This window comes from Emericellopsis atlantica, assembly GCF_019669845.1.
Source record: "Emericellopsis atlantica unplaced genomic scaffold F5Z01scaffold_5, whole genome shotgun sequence".
NCBI classification, from domain to species: domain Eukaryota; kingdom Fungi; phylum Ascomycota; class Sordariomycetes; order Hypocreales; family Bionectriaceae; genus Emericellopsis; species Emericellopsis atlantica.
Window position 1 is genome coordinate 101,267 of NW_025764707.1, and position 21,108 is coordinate 122,374.

A 21,108-nucleotide genomic window follows, 5' to 3' on the forward strand; every position below is an offset into this window, starting at 1 on the left:
GAGTGACAAGTGGCTTCGCTCCCACCCCCTCTGGCTGCTACACGCGCAGATATCTCCGTCTAAAGCGGTGGAAGTTTCTCGATCTCCCCCTGGTATCGTAGTTACCAGCCCTTTCGCACCAAAAATGACATCGCAACCCGACGACGGATCAAGCCCAAGACAGGTGCGACGTCAGGTTAGGGGCGACTGCGTTGAAATGACGAGCTTTGATTGGTGCATGCCCACATGCTCGGGGCCACACTGACGCGGGGCGTTCCTGACACAGGCAGGGGCGGCTGGCAGCTTCTGGTTGGCTGGCGGGACCTGAAAGGCTGCAGCCGATTTGCAGGGCCTGATCGAGGCCAGCGGCCAGCCCCACGGCCCGCCATTGGCCGGCGGCAGAAACCCTGCGCCAACCAGACCACCGGGAATATGCGACAGCAATGAGATTTGAGCAAGCCAAGCAGCGCTGCTGAGATTGAGCGCCGTGAAATGAGAAGTTGCCGTTGAGATAAGCATCCCACGTTCCTCGTCTGGTAGATTTTAAGTTAGTGTCGCACGTCGGACAAACTTGGCGGTTTCGTGGTGAGTGCTGGTTTCGGCTCACCGCAGCTCGCTGCCTGTGCTGTCGAAACCATGGTGGCGTCACATTGCCGGCGTGTCAAGCGGCGGGTGCGGCCCCACGGTGCCGTCTGGTCGGGGTCGTGTGTTCGAACGACGTCTATCAAATAATAAGCACGACGATTATGAGGAGGTCAACTCACATTGTATTTGCAACATCGACGCGTGTTTTACTATTAGCTTGCCTTTGTCGAGGTTTCTTTGAGATTCATCAAAGGACTTATTTCTAGTGTTGGTGAACTCTTTCGGCGACTCATTTGCTTTTTGATTCCGTCGTGCAGCTCATCAAGTACATATTGTACGAGCGAGACAAAAACATACAATCATGCAAAACATAAGGCCAGTCAGCTATGCACAAGGCAGCGCGATGATTGACTAACCAGAGATGGAGCTACCACTCGGACCATTTGCGCGATGCTATCAAGCCGCCAGCGACGTAGCCAGCACCCTACGCACCTCCTGTGCAGGGTAGGCACGGGAGCATCGCCACGCACTGAATTTTTGCCCCAACTGACACCCCGTTTGAGGGAAATGAATTTGATTGCATCTATCTGTGCTGCGCATATTCGTACTTATTAACGCAATGGGCACGAGTGTCTTCCTTCACCTTCCGGCTGCTGGTAGGTGCCATTTGGAGGATTGTCTTTGGTCGCCCCAACGGGGGTCATCACTATTCACTACGGACACCATTTAATACCACATGATCTATCATCCGCGCCATTAGTGTTTGACGTCGCGAAATGGGTTCGCCGAAGGCAAATGGGCCAGGGCGATCAAGGAGCGGCCCTTCCGTGCGTGTGTCTGATTCTGGCAGTACACGTGAACAACTGATATTCCTCGCGCTTGCTGTTGGCTGCTGCCAGCTGGTACGTGGTGGGAGGTGGGACGATCCCTGGCAAAGTCTTGTCGTCGTTTTTGGCACTAACGTGGCCACACACCAACGACGCACGGCGCCTAGTGGATTCCCGAAACTCCAGGTCCGTCTTCTGGACCAGCATGACTAGTGGGAGCTTACTCAAGCCATCATTACGGTCGAGTGTGATGCTTCCTTACTGTACAAGCCAAAGCCCCAGCGTCCAGCTTCTGATGCTGGGAATTCGCCCTGAAGATCCTATTACATCGGGGCTGGCAGGCGCCCTCGGTAATCGGTAATATTGAGTGGACAGACAAGGCTTTCCTTCCCGTCATAATTCAGGCTACGATTGACGCCAAGGGAAGTCAGCCAAAAGCACCGGCAGCCGGGGCCCGGGAGACGGTGGCGGAAAATGCGGATGCGCTGGTATCTCATTTAAAGTCTCTTCCTGGCTGGTCAGTGGTGGGCGTGGCCGCCAGGCATTTTCTCTCATGCTGTGCGCCTCTGGCACCTCTGTTATGCCCACTGTCATCATAGTCTTTCAGCGGGCAAATGATTGCATGTCTTTGAAGGAAGCGGCAGGATTGCCACACCGCACCCAGCCTACTGGCAGACGGGTACTAGCCCGCCTTGCCATTTCCCACGGACTCGACAAGCGATGGACCATGGTTATAACCCGCTGAACATGTGAAATGCAGTAATCCAGGCGGACAGTTCCCGCCAACGCTCTGAACATTTGATCGTGATATCTGCACCGAGCCTGCTGGTGTCACTGGGTGGCTGAGAACGCGCTTATTAGCGGGTCCCTGCGATGGTGTGTCATTGTCGATATCGCGCGAGACACGCACCAGGCCAGGCTTTCCCACTGCCCGAACGCACTACAGTCTCTTGGCTGGATTAACAAAATTGACTCCAACCAAGCCCAAAGTCAACTTGCAAATTACTACAGGGCAAGAAAAGGCGAGGCCGGAGCAAAGTGGACTGATACCGGCACTTGCTGGCGACGAGCGTAGGTGCAGTCGAGCATCATAGACTGACATATACCTTATGAAAACCATCGACTCGACTGTCTCAAGAAGGAATTCGGATCTCCTTGGGTACGGGAAGCAAAATTAAAGTGTACAGGAGGCAAGTGTTGGCCGGGGCTGGGTCAAGATGCCCTCCAGTACATCAAAGGGGAAAGCACTTGAGGGAAGGCTTCTGGGCTGCGGGCGGGAATCTGGCAGACGGTGTGCGTGCGGTTGTTGCTGGCGCTGCAAGCTTTTGAGGTGCTGGTGCAAAGCCAGGATGCCCGCGTGGGGACAGCAGCAGGGGATGGGCGGAAGTAGATATAAAATGTCTGGTATCTGAGACAGGCGTTGCGGGACACGCAACGCTGTTAGCGCAGCCTGCAGTGCGACCTGGGCCAGAGCCCACCCCCGGGTGCTCCAAGGAAAAGCCCCAGGCTGGGCAGTGGGCGACCACTCATCAAAGGCACGCCAGAATGAATACGTACCTACCAGGACAGAGCGACTGGACTGGAGCGGCGCACCAGAGAACGCACGACGGGAAGAGCGTTAGGTTCGGTCCCCTTGGGACTTTCCGCTCTGCGCTCTGCGCTGTCTCTGTCTGTCCAGTCTGTCTGATTCTCATTCGGATCCTCAAGATCGGCCGTGCCTATCAAATATCTGCCTTTTCTCCTGTCGACTTGTCACTTTACGCACTCTCTGTCCTCCACACACCATCCATCCGTCACTTGCACTCGACCAGAGACCTGGAGTGTGTAACTGTGACCGTTGATGCCCTTTCTGGAGCAACAACAATTCAGTAAGTTCTACAAATCAAAATCCAACGCGAACAGACGTGGTACCGTACGGTGCCCGTCCTGTCACGCCCATGCTATACCATACTATACCAACAAACCTTGCCCAATCTTTCTTCCTGCTCTCTGCCTTGCTACCTCGCCAGCCCACGCGCGCGCCATCGTCCGTTCGTACGGTACCAACAGACTGGCTGGAGTCCCGTCCGCGTCCCCCGTCTTAGTAGGTCCAGTCCCGAGGCCACACATCCACCACTCCCATCCTCACTCATCATATCTGCATCCACACCTGCCCATCCGCCTTCTTCCTCCTCCTACACTTCCTGCCTCTGCCAGACATTCCACCCGTCACCATTTTCCTCCCATACCTTACCTTACCGACTTTGCTTTCTTCCACTGACCTGATTCAAGCGTATTCTTCACATCCTGACCATTCTGCCCTCTCTAAGTACGATACATTCATCCCATCCCTTGCCACCCCACAGTCACATTGGCTCGAACGACCTCATCATCAACGGTATCTTGCATGCGACGGTGCCATTTCACCTCGCCCCAGGCATAGCATGCCTCTTAACCCTGTGATTCACACCTCACCCTAGTGAATCTCACGCACTACTGTTGTAGTCATGGCCCAACAAAGTGTAAGTTCATATTCTGCTCTCTCCCTCTACATTCAGCGTTTGCTGGGCGGCCCATGTAAATTTCCAGCTCAATCTGCATTCTGCTCTCTCACGCTTGCCAAACACATACTCAGCCCGCCACCATCAATCAGCTACTAATCTCACACAGCAGGAGGCCAAGGGCGCCGATCCGGACAGCAATCAGGGTTCTGTTGAGCCCAGCGCCATGGCATCGACTGAGGCTTCCGACAAGGAGCTCAGTCTGGAGTTGGCTGCCGGCTATGGCACCCGCTCTCGCAATCGGAATGGCAATTCACGCATCAATTACGCCGAGGACCGTGACTATGACGCGGAAATGTATGACTACGATCACACGGACGCCAAAAAGTCGGCGCGCCAGACGCAGGCTGCTGGCCAGGGCGATCGCGGTAACGCGACCTCGCGCAAGGCGCTGGGCGAGGATGCGAAAACAGCTGCACCCCAAAACGGGTCCAAAGAGCAGACACCCAGCCGACAAAACACGTCGCAATCAAAGGAACAGACGACGGCCACGACGCAGCCGTCGAGGAAGCGCAAGGCTGCGACTGCGGCGCAACAGGCATCCAGCACCGGTGGTAGCACGCCAGCTGGCGCCACCACGTCCAAGCGAGCAGCCCCGTCCGCACAAAATTCAGCGACAACGTTTCCGTGGCCCGAAACCAACATACTATCTTTTTCAAATACTGAGGCACGCCTGCAGCAAGGCGACCGACTGGTCGCTGACGATGGGACAACTTTGGAGGCAAATGGTACGTACTGGCTGGCAGCAGCCGTGGTGGTGGCTGGCTGTGGATGTGGCAGGCAGGCAGGCACTTGGCGATCATCACACGATCCGCCGGTTGGCGCGTGAGACGCAATCTGAGAACCCAGCGCAGCGCAGCGCAGTGCAGCCCAGCCCAGCCCAGCAGCGACACACGCACTGCACCACCACGCTTTGACTGTCGCGCAAAATTGCAGATTTCCATGGGCAAGATTCGCTAACATGCATTCACAGACCAGGTCTACTTGGTGTGCGAGCCAGCTGGCGAGCCATACTACCTTGCTCGCATCATGGAGTTCCTCCACGTTGACGGCAACAAGACCAACCCGGTGCATTCTATCAAAGTCAATTGGTTCTACCGGCCCAAGGATATTGGCCGTCGATATGACGATATGCGGCTGGTATTTGCGACGATGCACTCCGATACCCAGTTCTTGACCTCGCTCCGCGGCAAATGTCGCATCCTTCATCGTGCGGAAATCAGCAATCTGGACGACTATCGACGCACGCCCGACTGCTTCTGGTATGAGAAACTCTATGACAGATACATCCAGAAGAACTACGACCTGATCCCGACGTCCCAAATCGTCAACGTGCCCGACAAGGTCAAGAAGGTGCTGGATGAGCGCTGGCGGTTTGTGCTAGTCGAGCAGGGGCGTGGCAAGGAGCTCACTAGCGCCGTCAAGACATGCAAGCGTTGCTCCAACTATTGCGCAAGGTACGTATCCCCCCCACCCCTCCCTCCCTACCTGTTTGTTCCCTGTCCGACCTCCGTTCTTGGGGTCCTGCTGCACGACTTGTGCCGCCCCACTCTTTGCTGGGCGTCGACGCCACCACAACACCCTTGTCGAGGTACCGGTACGGTGCGGTAGGGCAAGCAGTCGCAGGCGGAATTCCATCCAGACATTCAGTGTAATAAATGGCGCTGACACTCCTGTGCGTAGCAATAACTCGGTGGATTGCGCCGTGTGTCATAAAACGTACCACATGGAGTGCGTCCGGCCACCCTTACTCAAGAAGCCGTCCCGTGGGTTTGGCTGGTCATGTGCCGCGTGCAGTCGTAAGCAGGAAATTGCACTCGAGGCTCGACACACGCCAAATCTGTACGGCGACGCCGAGGAAGAAGAGCACTTGGAAGAGGAAGAAGAAGACATCCAAGCGGCTGGTTCGGATCGCTCGACCTCTGTGGACGCAAATGAAGACGCACCCCACGAGGCGACCGCGGAGCAAGTCCACAATGCCAAGTTATGGCCATGGCGGTACCTCGGCATACATTGCAAGGTCGAGGATGTGCTGGACTACGATGACCGTATCCATCCCCGCGCCGGCACCAGAATTGGACCTCGCCATCAGGCAGTGGTTTTGCCTTGGCCCGGGAGGCCAGTTCAGTACGTGAAACCACCCGAGAAGAAGAAAGGCAAGAAAGGCGCTGCTGCCGCCGCAGCAGCCGCCGCGATTATTCCTGCCGCTGAGCAGTACCCCAATGGACAACGGCCAGCATGGGTACAGGACATGCCGCCAGGGTACATCACGCGAGGTCAAGATCCAGTCGATCCAAACGACCCGAATGCATCTGCAAAGCTCATTTGGAAACCGCCACCAGAGGGCGATGTCGACGGCAAAATCAAGAAATTTGTCGAGGAGGCCAGAACCATGGCCAAAAGCCTCGGGTTACCAGAGAGGTCGACCAACGTGCAGGACGTGGCCTTGGAGCATCTGTACCGAAAGGACTATTCGCCAGAAAAAGCGAAGAAAGCCCTTGCTGCCACACCAAAGGCCGACTTCAACGAGCCGTTACCCACAGCGACTGAACAGAAGAAGTTTGACGAGGCCATTGGCAAGTACGGTTCAGAGCTTTGGTCTGTAAAGAGGCATGTTAAGACCATGACACCCGGCCACATCACTCGGTACTACTACACCTGGAAGAAGACCGACCGAGGCCAGGCCATCTGGAGCAACGTCACGGGGCGAAAGGCCAAGAAGGAAGCCAAGCAAGCTGCTGTGGCAGCCCACAAGCTAGCCGACGATGTTGCCGACGCAGAGGATGACTCTGCCTTCGATTCCGGTAAAGCGTCCGAGATGAAGAAGAACTTCATGTGTCAATTCTGCCACTCTACTTCCTCCCGGCGCTGGCGACGCGCGCCCAACGCTGCGGCTGGTCTCGTCAATGAGAATGGCGTCAAGGCGACGAGCAAAGACAAAGGCACGCAGTATCTCCAAGCACTCTGCACTCGTTGCGCCGAATTGTGGAGGCGTTATGCGATCAGGTGGGAAGATTACGAGGAGCTCGCCAAAAAGGCCGGCGCGACCGGGAACAAGGCTTGGAAGCGCAAGCTCGATGAAGAATTCGTCAAGGAACTTGAAGCTGCGAGCTCTCGGGGCATTGCCACGCCTGATCGACCGGAAAGCCCTGTCCACAATGCCGTCAATGGCTCCGAGCCGCCTAGGAAAAAGCTCAAGAGCAATGACAAGGAAACGGACTCTGACGGTGGCGGTGGCACAGGCGTCGCAAAGAAGAAGGAGAAGGTCGTCCCCGAGGAGCCTGTCATTCCTCCGATGCCCCAACCTCGCACACTGCCGTGCGCCATCTGCGATCAGCTTGAGCCTCTTTCCGACCACGTTGCGTGTCGCGAGTGTCGGCTCTCCGTTCACCGCCAGTGCTACGGCGTTGTGGACGGTCGGAACGCCGGCAAATGGACCTGCGACATGTGCGTCAACGACAGAAACCCGCAAGTGTCGACGTCCTACAGATGCGTGCTCTGTCCAGTGGAGCATACCGAACATGAGTTGATCGAGCAACCAAAGCTGACACACCACAAGAAGAAGATGTCAGACAAGGACCGCGAAAGGGAGAAGCTCGAGGTGCAGCAGGCACGCAAAGCGCTGGAGCTGTACCGAAAACAGCAGGAAGAGCTCAACCGCCCTCTTGGGCCACGGGAACCTCTCAAGCGGACTGCCGACAACAACTGGGTGCACGTAACGTGCGCAGTGTTCACCCCCGAGGTCAAATTTGGGAACGCCAAGGCTATGGAGCCCTCGGAAGGGATCCCTTCCATCGCACGCACCAGGTATGAAGAAACATGCAGCGCCTGCAACATCCCGTCCGGTGCTTGCGTGGGCTGCATGATTTGCAAGGCTTCATGTGAGTTGTTTCCTTTCCTGTGAGGCGCGGTGCAGAACTGACATGATGTTGCAGATCACGTTGAGTGTGCGCACAAGCAAGGGCACCAGCTTGGCTTCGAGCTGCTGCCTGTGAAAGGGTCACGCAGAGACCAGTCCCTTCTCGTTACCATCGACGGTGTAGCTGGGGTACTGTCGCCCGGCCTCTGCTGCAAGGATCACCCCCCGGCCAAGACGAACGCGCTCACCCATCAAATGCACGGTCGGACTGATAATCCTGCGCTGAGCGTGATACAACTCTACGTCCAGACATACAAACAAGCGGACTTGACCTTGACGGGAACTGTACGCAAAGCCAACACGGTGACCATGGCGGCCAAGATATCCGCCACGGCTCTCCAACCAGGACTCCGACGGCTTTCGACCACGACGACGACTGTGGGCAACGGCGCGACTGGCCAGCGCACCGGAGTTGCCCCTGACATCCCGACAGACGAGAAGGCTGGCGACAAGGTGTGCATCAGTTGCGGAGTCGACACAAGCCCCCGATGGTGGCCTATCGACGCTGCGACCAGAGCTGGAGGCCGAGGTCCCTTCCATACCATGTTGAACGGTGTTCACTTGGGCGAGGAGGCAGAGAAATATGCTTCTCAACGGACAGTGCAGTGTCACAAATGCCACGCCGCCAAGATTCCAATGCGGCCCAAGTCGCCTGTTGCCCTCTTGTCTCAGCCACCGCGTCCAACGCCGAGAACTGAGCTCCCTGAGGCGGGCATTGTTGCTGCGTCAGCTGTCGCACTCCGCAGTCCCGAGAGACAGCCACACAATGTCGAGAGCAGAGAACCCCGTTCGGTCGTCCAAGGGTGGCTGCAGCCCGCGTCTTTATCGTCCGTTCTGCAGCCCGTACAGGCGGCGCATGCTCCTGTGCAGACACACTTGAACGGGCCTCACCGGCCTGCTCACGCACACCCTGGGTACTCTCCAGTCTCGGCCCACGGGCCACCCCCAGTCGGCGTGCCATCGCAACCCCTCCAGGCCCCCCAAGCGCCTTCGTATCATGACTGGCCACCGCGCCCTCAGAGCCAACATGGCTCGCCACCAAGGCGTCTGAGTGGTCCGGCGGCTGGCGCGCCTCCTGTTGGGAACATGTCTGCACTTCGACCGCCAAGTCTGGGAGGTCCTTCACCACCAGGTCCACTGCCGATGGGCCATCATCACGGTCCTGCGCACAGCTCCCTGCCTTTCACCAACGGAGTCCCTGCATCTCCCCGCCGCGGATCAGGGGCAGCGCCGCCCTCGCCCTATGCTGGGACATTCGCTGTGAGCTCCTCACACGGGCCGCCACCCGGTCCCATTCCACCCATGGGGCCACATCACACGTTGACAAACGGCATACCGCCCCCTCGGAATGGACCGTATACATCGAGTATGTCGCCTCGTCAAGGACCATATCCCGCGCCCATGGGTAGCCCTGTGAGGACAATGGCAGGGCCAGCACGCCACGCCCACACAGTGTCAAGTGGATCGAACGGCTCCCGCCACGAGAGCGACGGAAGGCCTACTAGTGGTGCAAGTGCCAACCCATCGTTACGCAATCTTCTGTCTTGAAGAAGCGGGTGGACGCAGCGTACGTTTGGCCTTCTTACTGAATGTGGCATCTAAACTTGGATATCTTGCTACTGCATGGTTGCACGAGGTGTGCAAAGGCGTTTTTGATTGGGCATTTACAACGAAAAGGAATACATGGAGCGTGTACCTGTATGGGAACGAGGCGTGCTTTTGGAAGCGACCGTCCAGGCGACAGGAGTCCTTTGTAAGCCTTTGGCGCAAGAAGTCTTGATGGAAAGCAAGACAAATGTGTTAGAATCAAGGCATTAATACTATTATAGCTACGAACAACTATTCAAAGACGTGTCTTTTGTGTTACTCATTTAGATTCTCTGTGCAGGAGGTCCTCGTCTCCTCGATTATCGTCCGTCAGGGACAGGGAGGTGCTCGTGGCTACTCAGCAGGAGCGTACGTGGCGGCTGTCTTGGCTGAGGAACCCGCCTCGATGGTCGCCTGGATCTCATCGCCTAGACTCTTGGTAAATCGTTCTGCGGTCCATTCCGGTTTCCATGGTATTTGGTCTTCCCTGGCAAAGGTCCCGTAGGCACTGCGTTGGTCAACATCTATGCGGGCATGGCATGGATCACATGAACCAAACGCCAAAAAATGGAGAGAAAGACGCACGTGGAGTTCCAACCAATCGGTATGAAAACTTGTGGAACGAGAAGTCCTTTGGACGCCTCTTGGTCGCTTGCCCAGAGCTCCGTTCGTGGGCCATCAACAAGGCCGCGTCGGTACAGGTGCGGCGCCAGACCCTCCGCGACATCCCACCACGAGACGCTGTGGCCGGTTCCGAATATGAAGCCTTGCTCTCCCGATGGCGGACAGGCTGTGTTGTGCTGAATCGACGCGAGTAAAGCTACGTAGAGGCGACCCAAATCTTGGACGTGGATTCCCGGCCAGCGCTGTGTGTTCGGTTCAGCAGTGCCGGCGCGCAAGTCGGACAAGAAGAAGAAGAAGTTGGCTCACCCCGTTCTCTGAGAACTTGTGGTTAACCCTGCTTGAGATGGCGGACCTGATCATGCTAGGGATCTGGAGAGAGATCTTGTTACATTGCCCGGTGCCACGACCGTCTGCTCCAGTTAGTGAGAGACCTCTGGGTTCGGTGAAGAGGGGGGTCGACGTGCAAACCAAGCCCGGCACGATGATATATGCCAGCACATTGTGCTTCTCTGCCTGTTCGACGACGGCGACATCAGTCTATGAGTGGTCAACCTTACACCGGGCTGCTTTCTCATGGTGATGTGGGGGGGTTGGCACCTGGCGGACAGGATAGGGCGTCGATGTCTCCTTGACAAGCTTGTAGACATTGTCCGTATCGTTGACGGGGCCATGAGTCCAATCTGACTTGTCGGCAAAGGCAGTGGCACCCGATGTCTACGCGGTAGCGGACGAGTCAGAGCATATATTCCACCACGCTGGCGGCCAGTCTTACGTGGATGTAGACAGAATGTGCCTTGCCTGTCTTGGCCGCCCTGACACCAACGGCTGCGATCAAGGGTAGACTGTAGGAAGGGTCGACGGCGCTGACGGTATTGATGACAATATCCACTGAGGAGTTCTGGATCAACGCTTTTGTCCTTCTGACCCTAGTTGGTGTATGTACGTACCATCTTTGTCCAGAATAGCGCGAGTGACAGCCTCCTCCTCTGTCAAGTCCAACCTCAGGACATGCACACCCAGCGGAGAGATGCGCTGCTCCTGCTCGTCCGTGCGTACGACGGTGAAGATTGTGCTTGCGTCCTGGCGTTCGAGTAGCTGGGAGAGAATGGTACCACCGCTGTCTATGATTAGCATGATGGGCGAAGAAACATGTATAAGGGATTGGTGCGGTGTACATGAAGCCAGCTGCACCGGTGATGAGGATATTTCGGGACATTGCAAAGTTAGTAAGAAGTAAACGTCTACTTGCTCCTTGAAATAAGGAATTATGCTTGGGACGATGTGAAGTGGCATTTCTATTGCTTGTCTCGTGAATTCGCTGCTGTATATATACCCCTGGAGATGAAGCCACGGAAGTCCGTGGCGCGCCCGTGGCATTCGTGTGGCCGCCAACATGAACTAGGCGAGTCCGCGGACCGTGGACGAGTCTCCAGCATGGCTCTTGACCAGGATGAACTGGCTTGGACGACACAAAGCCACGCGTTACTTGTTCAGCGACCTTGAGCCGAATGGCTGCGAGGAGGATGTAGCCTAAGCCATGAGCGAGCGTCCTGTGGCTGATGTGGCTTGCGCGCGCGTGCACCGTGCGGATGTGGCTTGTGGCCGACCGAATCAACTCTGGCCGGGCCATTCCATTCCAGCACCAAAATCCGCCGCGTGCCCAAAAAACCCTTCCGCCCTTCTCTCTTCATCCACCGTTCAGCGCGATGCCTCTTCCGCAACCTTTTTCCTCCGGCATCCTTCGGCATGGGCGCCTCGCATCTCGAGCTCACCCAAAGCCTTGCCGATGCCTTTAATGAGCTGGCCGATGAGGCCCAAGGCTTGAATGACCGTCGCATCGTCCTCGAGCACAAGCTTCGGTTTGCACACGAGCAGGTAAGCCAGCCCTCTCCGTCTCTCAAGTTCCCCTTCAGGCGTGTGTTTGTTTGTACGTACCTGCAGGTACTGTGCTCACCCTCTGCTGCTGCGACCTCGGCTTGGGTCCCTCCGCAGGCACCACCTTCAGTCCGACGCCGAGACCGCTCGGGATGCTTACATCACATCACGCACGTCGGTCGGTTGGGGTTCCTCGTAGGGGTTCTCTCGTACCAGTCATTGTCCTTTGCAGCAGTTGGGTGAACGCAGTCGCATACATACATACAAGCAGCCTCCCGCGTCATTCCACCAACCGTTCCAACATGATGAATAATCTTTAGCTCTAGATCACGAGCAGCATCGTCTGCCAAGAGTGAAAACATTTTTCAAACCTCTGACAATACTTTATTTCCTTTGGAACCCTTCTCCTCTTACACACCTTGCACCTTTCCACATGTCGACATTGCTAACGACCCCTCGCCTCGTAAAGCTGCAGTACCTGGCCGATAAATATGCTCCCGCAACGCCAGAGATAACGGAGGCACTCGCCCATCTCCAACTGCCCCCTCACAACACCTCCATCGACGAGAACTCATCCGTGCCCCTGCCACGAAAGGGCTCACCCAAGTCTCAGCATCAGGTCGCATTAGTCATCCGCGACGGACGGCGTGTTGCGTCGCAGCTCGCTTCATTGGGCGAGGCCAGCAAGACCACCGGCTCCACCCGAGACGCCTACTCGCACACCTCGGGGGAGGAGAAGAGCTCCATGTCCACGGCCCTGGAGCAGGACTTCACCGTCCAGGGCAAGAGGGGCAACCTCGACTGTCCCTTCCAGCCGCCGCCGCTCGTGGCCTCTGGCGAGAGGCACGAGGCGGACGACCATGAGAAGAACATGCCACCCGACACAACACCACATCACTCCGCCGACCCCATCTGTGCGGCCATGTACGAGGAAGCGACGTCGCAAACTACCGGCGCACAGGACGCGAACGGTAGCAAGTGTCCCATCCGCTTCCTCGACCAGCACTCGGCCGAGGAGATTGCTCACTATGTGGAGACGCATAAGCATGAGCTGCCTCGCAGCCATGAGGTCTGCCTCCGCCGGTATCAGCACAACGAAGACCAGATCCGGAAGCTCGACAACAAGTACGGTAGCATGATCAACATGATTGAGGATCTCGGCCAACTGCATCAGTCCATGCTGCCGGAATCGCAGCAAGGTCAGCCTCGCCGTCCCAGCGAGGTGGACAAGGTCTCCAACGAGCGCGTCAAGGACTGGGCTCGGGCCATCACCGAAACGACCGGCTCGGCCGCGGACGAGGTCGTCGAAGAGAACGCCGAGAGCGACCGCGAGAGTCGATTCGACCGCCCGATGAAGGAAGTTCGAGTCGGCGAGTCGCCCAGCCGTCCTTGGGGCATCAGTGTCCCCGTCTTCGACTCACACGACGACGACCAGGTCCCCTTCTCCCCACCACCCGCGCCCGTCCGTATGCCCAGCCCTTCGCGGAGCGCCAAGACACCGGCCAAGAAGTGTCCCTTTGACCACACCAAGATGCAGGCCATGGCGGCGGGCATGGCAAGTCATCAGCGACCCACGTCTCCCACGACGCGGACGCCTCACCCGCCGGCGCCGCACACACCGAGTCCCGCCAAGGAGTCTGTCCCTCAGCCAACACCATTGGCGCAACCCGCCTTCATCAGCCCGGACTCGGTCAAGGCGACGTCTGGTACGCCGCAGATGGTCTTTAACGGTCCTGTCTTCATCGGCTACCCTGTCGAGCAGGCCATGCAGATCATGAGCCAATACAGGCCCAGCCATCCATGATTGTTCCAACTTTTTTTGAGAATTTGCAAATTGTAATAGCGATTCGTTTCACAAGCGACGGCGTTGGGCATTAGCATAGCATATGATTATTTAACTTGAAATCAATGACAGACAGATTGGCAGACAGACAAACATTGCTTTAATATTAATCACAAGGTCTTCCTTCGCACGTATCAAAATGGGCTTTGTGTGTGCTATATTCAAAACAAGGCCCCCCATCCATCTATTGTCTTGGATACCGGAACGCCTCGCCACCTTCTAGTCATATCCCTGTCCCATCTCGTATAGTGAACCCTAGTATATCCAATGTGCGAATCGCAATCATGTCATTCGTATATGCATGCTCACCAAGGCGAACGTCGACCAGCCTCATTAGGGCTCGACGCCTTGCTCGTCGACTTGGGACCGTCACTCGTATAGTCAGCGTCCTCGTCGACCTGCGTCTCCCACAGCGACAGGTCATCGTCCGTCATCAGGTTGGCGGCGTCCTCCGGGTCCATCAGTGTGTCCTCGCGGTCGAGGTAGGCACCGTGCGCGCGGCCCTCTTCGGCTTCCTCGTCCTCCCGGGCCTGGCTGTGCGCAATCTCGGCGGCGCGGGCCATGGTGCGCTTGTAGATGATGTACCCCACGGTAATGCCGACGCCGGCGCCGACGGCCATGCTGAGGTAGTTGACCATCTTGTCGCCCCATGACATCTTATCGTCCGACTCGGCGAGGATGGCGAGGCGGCTCCCAATAAACACGTGCACGAGCAGCTTGGGGCTAGAGAGAGGGAGTCAGTATTCGTCCTTGTTTAGGGAGTGGGGTGTGTGCAATCTGCACTAGAGGTGAACATACCTCGACAACGCCGTTGACAGCGCAAAGGCCGTAGGCGTGATGCTGGGAATGGTGGCGAGGAACCCGTTGCTCATGCTGAACGGCAGCGGACAGAAGCGAATGCCGGTCAGGTACCAGATGCCGTCCCGCCGCAGCACCTGGCCCAGGGCCACGAACCGCGCGTCCTTGCCCACCATGCGATCGACCGTCTTGCTCAGGACAGTCCTGGCCGCGATGAAGGCGCAGAGGCTGCCTACCGTGCAGGCCAGGGCGGGCACGGGCCATCCCCAAGGGAACCCGTACACGAAGCCGCTGATGGTCGTGAACGTCGAGTAGCCTATGATGGGCGGGAAGGCCGCGGCGAAGACGAGGGCAAAGATGATGAGCCAGCCGCCGCGCAGCTCGCGCCAGGATTGCGACACGCCGGCGAGCCAGTCGAACAGCCGGTGCGAGTAGACCCAACCCAGGATGATCAGGGCGTAGACGGCAATGATGCCTGCGCCGGCTACGATGCGCTGCAGCACGGTCATGCGGCTGTATGTCTCGATGGTGTACTTGTTCCAGGCGTCAAGGGTCGTCCACGCCTGGCGCAGCCGTGGCGAGTTGCGGAAGCGCGCGGACGAGAGACGGCGGACGTTGCTCGAGGAGCCATGGCGTGCCCACGGCGGCGGCGAGGACGATCGTGAATTGGAGGGAGAGACGGCGAGGTTCTGCGCCGCCGTGGAGTAGTCGGCCGGCATAATGGCAATCTTCTGTACGACGATGCGTTGCGGTGGCTCGTGGAAGGCTGGCGTGCTTGTTGGTCAAGGGAGAACAAGTCTGCCTTGGTATGAACTTGGCGTGGCTCGCATGCGTCGCAGTCGCAGTCGCAGTCGCAGTCGGGGTGGAGGGAGATGGACAGACGAACGAATGTCGTGATGTGAACGTGTATCGAGAGATCCCAGGACGGCGGAATGGGCCAGGTAAGAAATGCCAGCCAGCCAGACGCGACGCAGGTCGGTTTGGTGATGATGAAGCGAGCGAGTGGCTGCTTGGATGAAGTGAGACAGACAGTCACAGTCAGACAGGCAGATATGACGGATGCCGACGATGACCGGCAGCTACGGAGCAACAAATGGCAGGTACTGCCCCCACTAATTAATTGTTCATGACCAAGATTCCCCACGTGCGTTGGATCGTGAAGGACCCCTGACGGACCCCTTTATTTTCATGAGCTACGAGGTAAACACTGCATTGCGACTTGTGATAACTGTAGATGTGGATTTTCTTTTTACTGATTTGGGCCGGCGTCGTCACCGCCTGCTGGGGCCTTTGGGCGGCTCTCTCACCAACAGCCTCACCTTGCCATCCCCAATTTCGACAGCTTGATCGAGAATGTCCACTGGTGCGGTCTTCTCCGCAGGGCCGTTCACGCCGTCCTTGGCCAGAGTCTTGTCCCAGCTCCTGGGATCAATGCCCAGGATACCGCCCATACTGTTGCGGTCCCCAGGCACCGAAAACTCGCGATAAGCGTACCGCCACTCATTCAGAAAGTTTCTGATAGCCTTGCCGACCTTGTCCTTGCCGTTCTTACTGTGATGTCCGGACCCGGTGATTGCATAAATGGGCTTGCTTTCCTTGCTGCTCTCCAAGAGGACCTTCTCCAGGTACTCGACGGCCTCCTCGGGGTGCAGTCCGTGCAGATCGACGTACATCTCTGTCCCCCCGGTGCGATTCTTGTTCCGCTCCTCGTATAGCTCGCGTGCGGCCTCGCGGTGTGCTTTGCGCATAAGGTCGTTCTCGCTTTGACCACGGAGACTCAGCGCTTTGGCTGCTCGCGCATCGTTGCGGTTCCAGGCTTGCGCAGCACTGTCCAAGTCAGACACAGAATACATCACAAGCTCAAGCAAATACCCACCTCTGTAGAAACTTGTTGCGGAGACCGCCGTGCTTGATAGCTTCCTGGCGCGCCTTGAGGTACGCCTTGTTGGCCCGCTCGCCTGTTTCCAGCCACGGAATGTGCTTCGGGCTGGGGATGGACTGCGCAGCTGCACTGTTCTCGCCGTTCTTGATAGCAGTAGCGCTGCCGTTTCGTGCAAGCTTCCTGGGCTCCAGCTGTGGCGACGAGGCTGGAGAGGGGCTCATCTTCACAACGTCGGCCAAGGAGCTTGGCGTAGCACTCTCTTTTGTGCGTTTGCCTGGCTGCTTCCTGACCTGTTTGGACAGTGATGCAGACCCTAGCGAGGGGAAAGCCTCCGTGTCGTCTAGCGCCGGCGCAATGGGCGCGGGCTCCCTCGGCTGCTGCCTACTGCCCGGCCGTGACCGTGGGCGCTGGCCATCGCCACTGAAAAAGGGCCGCAAGCCTGGCGGTGGCGTCAAACCAGCGCCGAAAGCTGGGCTGCTTGAACGTTCGCCGTACTGGTCACTTGTTACGTGCAACGAGGGGAACGAGGAAAAGTCCCCCAGCTGCAGGTCTTTCTGTCCCTTCAGAGGCGGCGTCTGCGATCCGTCGAGCGAGAGCTTCGTCATTAGCTTGGTCGGATCGTGGGAAAAAATACATGTTTCCCCAGCGAGGCAGTTGCCCATCATCCAGTACCCGCGGGAAACGTTAGCGTGCGTGTCATAAATGCGTGGTCAAGGTGCGGCACTCACTTGCACAGATGATTGCTGAGGTCGTGGCTGAATCGACAATCGGCCCGCAGACATTGACCAGTCGACATGTAGAACTTGCAAATCACGCCCGACTTTCCTGGACCAACAGGCGTGCTGGGGCGAGCCTCAGGGTTCAGAGACTTGCCAACCAGGATATTCTTAGGTTCGTCATGAAGCGGTGCGCCCTCGTCTAATGGCTGGTTCTCCATGATGGAAGTGATAGTTGCCGAGAGATCGTAGCCATGAGCCGCGAGAGCGGTCTCGATATCTTCGTCGCTGCGTGTGTGGCCAAGGATGGAACGCAAAATGTCATACGGAGACATGTCCACCTGTTGCGAAGACATGGAGGAGGAGAATTCCGGAGCCGTCGCGTTGAGACCACTAGGTGTGCCCACAGAAGAGGTGACGCTGGCAACATCATCATTGGTGAGCCATTCCACATTTTCTGTCTGGTAGTCCCCCAGAATCTCTGTCGCGGGCGTCAGGTCGTTTGCGAATTCATAAGCTGTAAGGCTCGGACTGTGGGGTATGGCTGGTGGGACGACGGGCGTTGCGAAGACGGGACGGGGCGACGCTCGGGGAGAAGAGAAAGGCGATGCCGCCACTGTTCGGTTGAAGGAGGAAGGCACAAAGCCCGGTGGCGCAAGCGGACTCACGCCTAGTCTCGGTGAGCCGGACATGGGAGTTGGGGATCGAAACGACAACGGTGAGCCTCGGCGGAGAATAGAGTGTCGGATGGGAGGAGGCGATGCCGATACAGCCCCGCCGTCTCTGTACCTCCATAGAACGTCGAGCACGGCGTTGTCCAGCGAGCGCCCGCTCAGAGTTGTCTGCGCTTTCAAGACCTCCTCCAGTTTGTCGGTCTTGTCTTCATCTTCAAGGCTGACGTCTTGCAGAACGGGCAAGCATATGTCGTAATGCTCGTCGGACACCATGATGGCGTTGCGTCGGTGGTATCGGACTCGGGAAAGGCGCCTCGCAGTCTAGTCCGTCAAGGGTCTGTCTTGGGCGTGGCGTTATTGCGGAAGTAGGTTGCGGCTCGGATCATCGACGGTCGAGGGGGCAGGAAGTGGAAGGACGAAACGTATGAATCGGCTGATGATCTGGATGGTTGATCCGGTGTCAGTCATGGTCTAGTTGAGTACGAGGAATGATGGGAACAGATCCGGGGGTGTTAAGATTGAGGGGGGCGTTCTTGTGGCACTGACCCTTTTCTTTGGACAAAGACGAGATGCTGATGAAACGCAAATGTCGCAGACAAGAAGGCGCACGAACAAAGCTAAACAGGTAGAGCAGTGGCGCGGGAACGATGGCGATGGAAATGCGCAACCAAGTGGCCGTCGAGCGGCTTACATTGCGTGCGTCGCGCGATGATCGTACATGGGCATTGATGGTTGGCTCAAGTTGTCTGTCGGTGATGGGAGTTTGCTTGACGGACTGGACTTTCGGCCAGAGCTCCTGCTGCTCGGGGCTGCTGCCAACTGCTCCTGCCCAGGCCAGTGCAAGCAAGGGTCGATCGAGCCTGCGGGGACTGGAGCTCAGGTGGGCCATCCAGGGCCAGTGGTCAACCTAGCGTGGCCTGGCCCGCGCTCCAGTAAGAATGGCAGCCTGGGCGAACGATCACCAAGTCTAGTCCAGTAGCAACGACCTGAATTAGGTGCTACGTACTATTAGACCAGTAGTTGACCTGCGCTCATCAGCATATATTATTAAGGTAGTACGATACAGGCGCTGAATCACTAATGGATACAAGTATCTGATGGGGCATCGACTGAGGGAGCAGAGCTAGGATCTTCAAGGGCTTCAAGTTGTGTCATCTCATCTTCGCAGGAGTCTTAAGACTCTTAGCGGTGATGGTCTAACCTACTTAATATGTGGATGTAGATCATGGCCGCTGCAGCCACTACCCTTCGTCATCTTATCTTGACTACTTTGGTCAATCGAGGTCGCCCTCGTGGGGTAAGTAGAAGGCATTGTAAATAACATATCTCCGAGGTTGCGCTGGCTTCAGACAGCTCTGAGCTTCCACTGTCCTCTTCACGGAATGTCATCATCATCGCCTCCAAAGCCAAAGCTGAATCCACCACCCCCTGACTCCGTCTCGTCAACAGCCACGGCAGCATCCCATTTCCGTTTCTTGCCACTCTTCCGGTCTGCCAGCTCCACTGCCTTCTCGAGCGCTTCGGGGTAGCTTGACCCAAGTCTCTGCGCAAAGAGCTCGTATGGGTTCTCAATGTGAGGGCGGAAACCCGACACCTGATCGGCTTTGTCACGCAGGAAAGAGATGGCCTCGGACAAGTGGTGCAGGCTCGGCGACTTGGGCACAAAGTTCTGCGTCAAGGCAATCCCAGCCTCTAGATTCACCACTAGGTGCCACCAGCCGCTTGGTACGTGCAGGATCTCTCCTGCATCACAGATTCCCTCCACACATTCAGGCAACTGCCTTGCTTCCTCGTGGAAAGTCAGGAGCCACTCGGCAATGCTCAACGGGCTCGTGACTTCACTGCTGTCCTTGGAGACATAGACGCCCGGCACTTGTGCAGTGGGAGGGAACATGATCCAGTACTTTGACCCCTGGAGCACAGCGTTCCAAGCGCTCGTGGCGTTGGGATCTTTGTGGAATGTCGAGCCACTTCGCTCAGGGCCGACAATGAGCCATCGATGAGCTGGTCGTTCGTCCCCCAGGACCTCAAAAAAGTCCGGTCCAAAGCAGTCAGGGCGCCAGTAGGCTGCGTCGTCTGCATCTCGCCCGACCTTGATGCCCATTTTCTCGGCAAAGCCGCGATCGAACAGATACAAAGGACTTTCATCCGCGTTATCCATCATGTACTGGCAGTAAGTCTTGAAGGTCCAGTCCACTGCCTCCGCCCGAAAAGTGATGTCGCCATAATCTTTCAGCAGACTGTCAATAGTCCATTGAGAGGTGACAGGCCAATCTTGGATACATTGCGACAAGACGAACGGCTCGCTCGTCCAGTGCTTTGCAAATTCCTCGTAGCTCAGGTTATCAAACCGTCGAATCTGGTTTGCTTTGGGTATCCCCATGACGTAGTTTTGTAGATTGATATTACTGCAAGCAAAGGGTCGGTGCAGTACATCGGAAAAAACGTTGCTGCAGTCGATCTGCCTGCAAGGTTGCTCCTGGAGACCTAGCACAGTTGACCTCCAAGTCCCGGCCCAGCGCACTGGGTTGACACTGTCGGCTTGTTGTGACCTATTGGCATGTCAGCGGCCGGGATTTCTGGTTGATCTATTTGTGACGTGAAGATCGACTCATAAGGCGGGTTCCTCGTCCTGGGTGGTCTCTTACAGGAAAAGCGCTTTCCAAAAGTCGTCAAGGTGACAAAAGGCGTAAAAGTACTTGCAAGTGTGCCCGAGGTTGAAAAGACCAGGTACATCCAAATGCTCGAGTAGGACTGTCAGCATCTCATCAGGAAGCGAGGCCCATGTTCCAATGGCGCTCCTAGCGATTTCACCACCGTGGAAGTACTGGTTGCCCAGAGGCTTGACTCCTAGAGGGTGACTCGGAATAGAGTCAGATGCCTGGTCAAGCCCATTCTCAACAGGCACGGCTGAAGGCATGGCGGGTATCTAGGCGTGAAGTCTAGTGAGCTAAACTCAGCTTCAATGCTCCCAGAAGGTGAGTCACAAATAAATGTCGAAGTGTGGTCCAGGGATACGCTGTCGCAAGTCAGGACTCTAGGGGTGTGTGAGGCTCAAAGATGACTGTTCGTTCTCAGCTCATGTCCAATGTCACAAGACGGGGCTGGACTGCCAGGGCATTGTCGAACAGGGTCAATTGTTGGTGGCGCCGCCAGTGTCAGTATACTCCCAACTACTGAGAGAGGTGCTGTAAAAAAAAAAGTCAGAAACCCAAAAATTCGCGAATAGCGGTGAGGCCCACTTTGAAGTCCTCCAGAG

The 21,108-nt window shown here is 56.9% G+C and overlaps 6 protein-coding genes across 6 annotated transcripts; 2 read left to right on the forward strand and 4 right to left on the reverse strand.

The window, feature by feature from the left end:
• Positions 1 to 3,664: 3,664 nt before the first annotated feature.
• On the forward strand, positions 3,665 to 9,807 carry F5Z01DRAFT_443432 (BAH/PHD-containing protein). Its single transcript, XM_046259795.1, has 5 exons — positions 3,665 to 3,892; positions 4,041 to 4,659; positions 4,905 to 5,388; positions 5,615 to 7,812; positions 7,867 to 9,807. The coding sequence occupies exons 1-5, from the start codon at positions 3,878 to 3,880 to the stop codon at positions 9,396 to 9,398; spliced, it is 4,848 nt and encodes a 1,615-aa protein (XP_046120896.1). The 5' UTR covers positions 3,665 to 3,877; the 3' UTR covers positions 9,399 to 9,807.
• F5Z01DRAFT_671421 (uncharacterized protein) lies at positions 9,792 to 11,277 on the reverse strand (the record flags this gene model as incomplete). Its single annotated transcript, XM_046264698.1, has 7 exons — positions 9,792 to 9,945; positions 10,023 to 10,303; positions 10,368 to 10,598; positions 10,659 to 10,775; positions 10,834 to 10,949; positions 11,009 to 11,178; positions 11,237 to 11,277. 7 exons carry the CDS (start codon positions 11,275 to 11,277, stop codon positions 9,792 to 9,794), a joined length of 1,110 nt encoding a protein of 369 aa, XP_046120897.1.
• A 355-nt stretch (positions 11,278 to 11,632) lies between these two features.
• F5Z01DRAFT_443048 (uncharacterized protein) lies at positions 11,633 to 13,902 on the forward strand. Its single transcript, XM_046259791.1, has 2 exons — positions 11,633 to 11,936; positions 12,406 to 13,902. The coding sequence occupies exons 1-2, from the start codon at positions 11,808 to 11,810 to the stop codon at positions 13,738 to 13,740; spliced, it is 1,464 nt and encodes a 487-aa protein (XP_046120898.1). The 5' UTR covers positions 11,633 to 11,807; the 3' UTR covers positions 13,741 to 13,902.
• A 10-nt stretch (positions 13,903 to 13,912) lies between these two features.
• On the reverse strand, positions 13,913 to 15,572 carry F5Z01DRAFT_443191 (snare associated Golgi protein-domain-containing protein). Its single transcript, XM_046259793.1, has 2 exons — positions 14,578 to 15,572; positions 13,913 to 14,502 (listed from the first exon to the last, which is right to left on the reverse strand). The coding sequence occupies exons 1-2, from the start codon at positions 15,294 to 15,296 to the stop codon at positions 14,085 to 14,087; spliced, it is 1,137 nt and encodes a 378-aa protein (XP_046120899.1). The 5' UTR covers positions 15,297 to 15,572; the 3' UTR covers positions 13,913 to 14,084.
• Positions 15,573 to 18,215, reverse strand: F5Z01DRAFT_443274 (uncharacterized protein). The gene is made up of 3 exons (XM_046259794.1): positions 17,188 to 18,215; positions 16,454 to 17,131; positions 15,573 to 16,404 (listed from the first exon to the last, which is right to left on the reverse strand). Exons 1-3 carry the CDS (start codon positions 18,120 to 18,122, stop codon positions 15,849 to 15,851), a joined length of 2,169 nt encoding a protein of 722 aa, XP_046120900.1. The 5' UTR covers positions 18,123 to 18,215; the 3' UTR covers positions 15,573 to 15,848.
• Positions 18,216 to 18,886: 671 nt separating this feature from the next.
• On the reverse strand, positions 18,887 to 21,093 carry F5Z01DRAFT_647241 (uncharacterized protein). The gene is made up of 2 exons (XM_046262968.1): positions 20,498 to 21,093; positions 18,887 to 20,401 (listed from the first exon to the last, which is right to left on the reverse strand). Exons 1-2 carry the CDS (start codon positions 20,767 to 20,769, stop codon positions 19,225 to 19,227), a joined length of 1,449 nt encoding a protein of 482 aa, XP_046120901.1. The 5' UTR covers positions 20,770 to 21,093; the 3' UTR covers positions 18,887 to 19,224.
• Between the last annotated feature and the right edge of the window lie 15 nt (positions 21,094 to 21,108).

Excerpts from the sequence above, each read along its gene's own strand:
- F5Z01DRAFT_443048 (XM_046259791.1), top strand. The coding sequence starts at position 11,808 with ATGGGCGCCTCGCATCTCGAGCTCACCCAAAGCCTTGCCGATGCCTTT. Across the intron at positions 11,937-12,405 it reads TTCGGTTTGCACACGAGCAG|CTGCAGTACCTGGCCGATAA; the intron begins GTAAGCCAGCCC and ends CGCCTCGTAAAG.
- F5Z01DRAFT_443274 (XM_046259794.1), bottom strand. The coding sequence starts at position 18,122 with ATGGTGTCCGACGAGCATTACGACATATGCTTGCCCGTTCTGCAAGAC. Across the intron at positions 17,132-17,187 it reads CTCAGCAATCATCTGTGCAA|GTACTGGATGATGGGCAACT; the intron begins GTGAGTGCCGCA and ends CGTTTCCCGCGG. Across the intron at positions 16,405-16,453 it reads CGCAACAAGTTTCTACAGAG|TGCTGCGCAAGCCTGGAACC; the intron begins GTGGGTATTTGC and ends TGACTTGGACAG.
- F5Z01DRAFT_647241 (XM_046262968.1), bottom strand. The coding sequence starts at position 20,769 with ATGCCTTCAGCCGTGCCTGTTGAGAATGGGCTTGACCAGGCATCTGAC. Across the intron at positions 20,402-20,497 it reads TTTTGGAAAGCGCTTTTCCT|GTCACAACAAGCCGACAGTG; the intron begins GTAAGAGACCAC and ends ACATGCCAATAG.
- F5Z01DRAFT_443191 (XM_046259793.1), bottom strand. The coding sequence starts at position 15,296 with ATGCCGGCCGACTACTCCACGGCGGCGCAGAACCTCGCCGTCTCTCCC. Across the intron at positions 14,503-14,577 it reads CTGTCAACGGCGTTGTCGAG|CCCCAAGCTGCTCGTGCACG; the intron begins GTATGTTCACCT and ends CCCTCTCTCTAG.
- F5Z01DRAFT_443432 (XM_046259795.1), top strand. Across the intron at positions 4,660-4,904 it reads GACAACTTTGGAGGCAAATG|ACCAGGTCTACTTGGTGTGC; the intron begins GTACGTACTGGC and ends ATGCATTCACAG. Across the intron at positions 5,389-5,614 it reads TGCTCCAACTATTGCGCAAG|CAATAACTCGGTGGATTGCG; the intron begins GTACGTATCCCC and ends TCCTGTGCGTAG.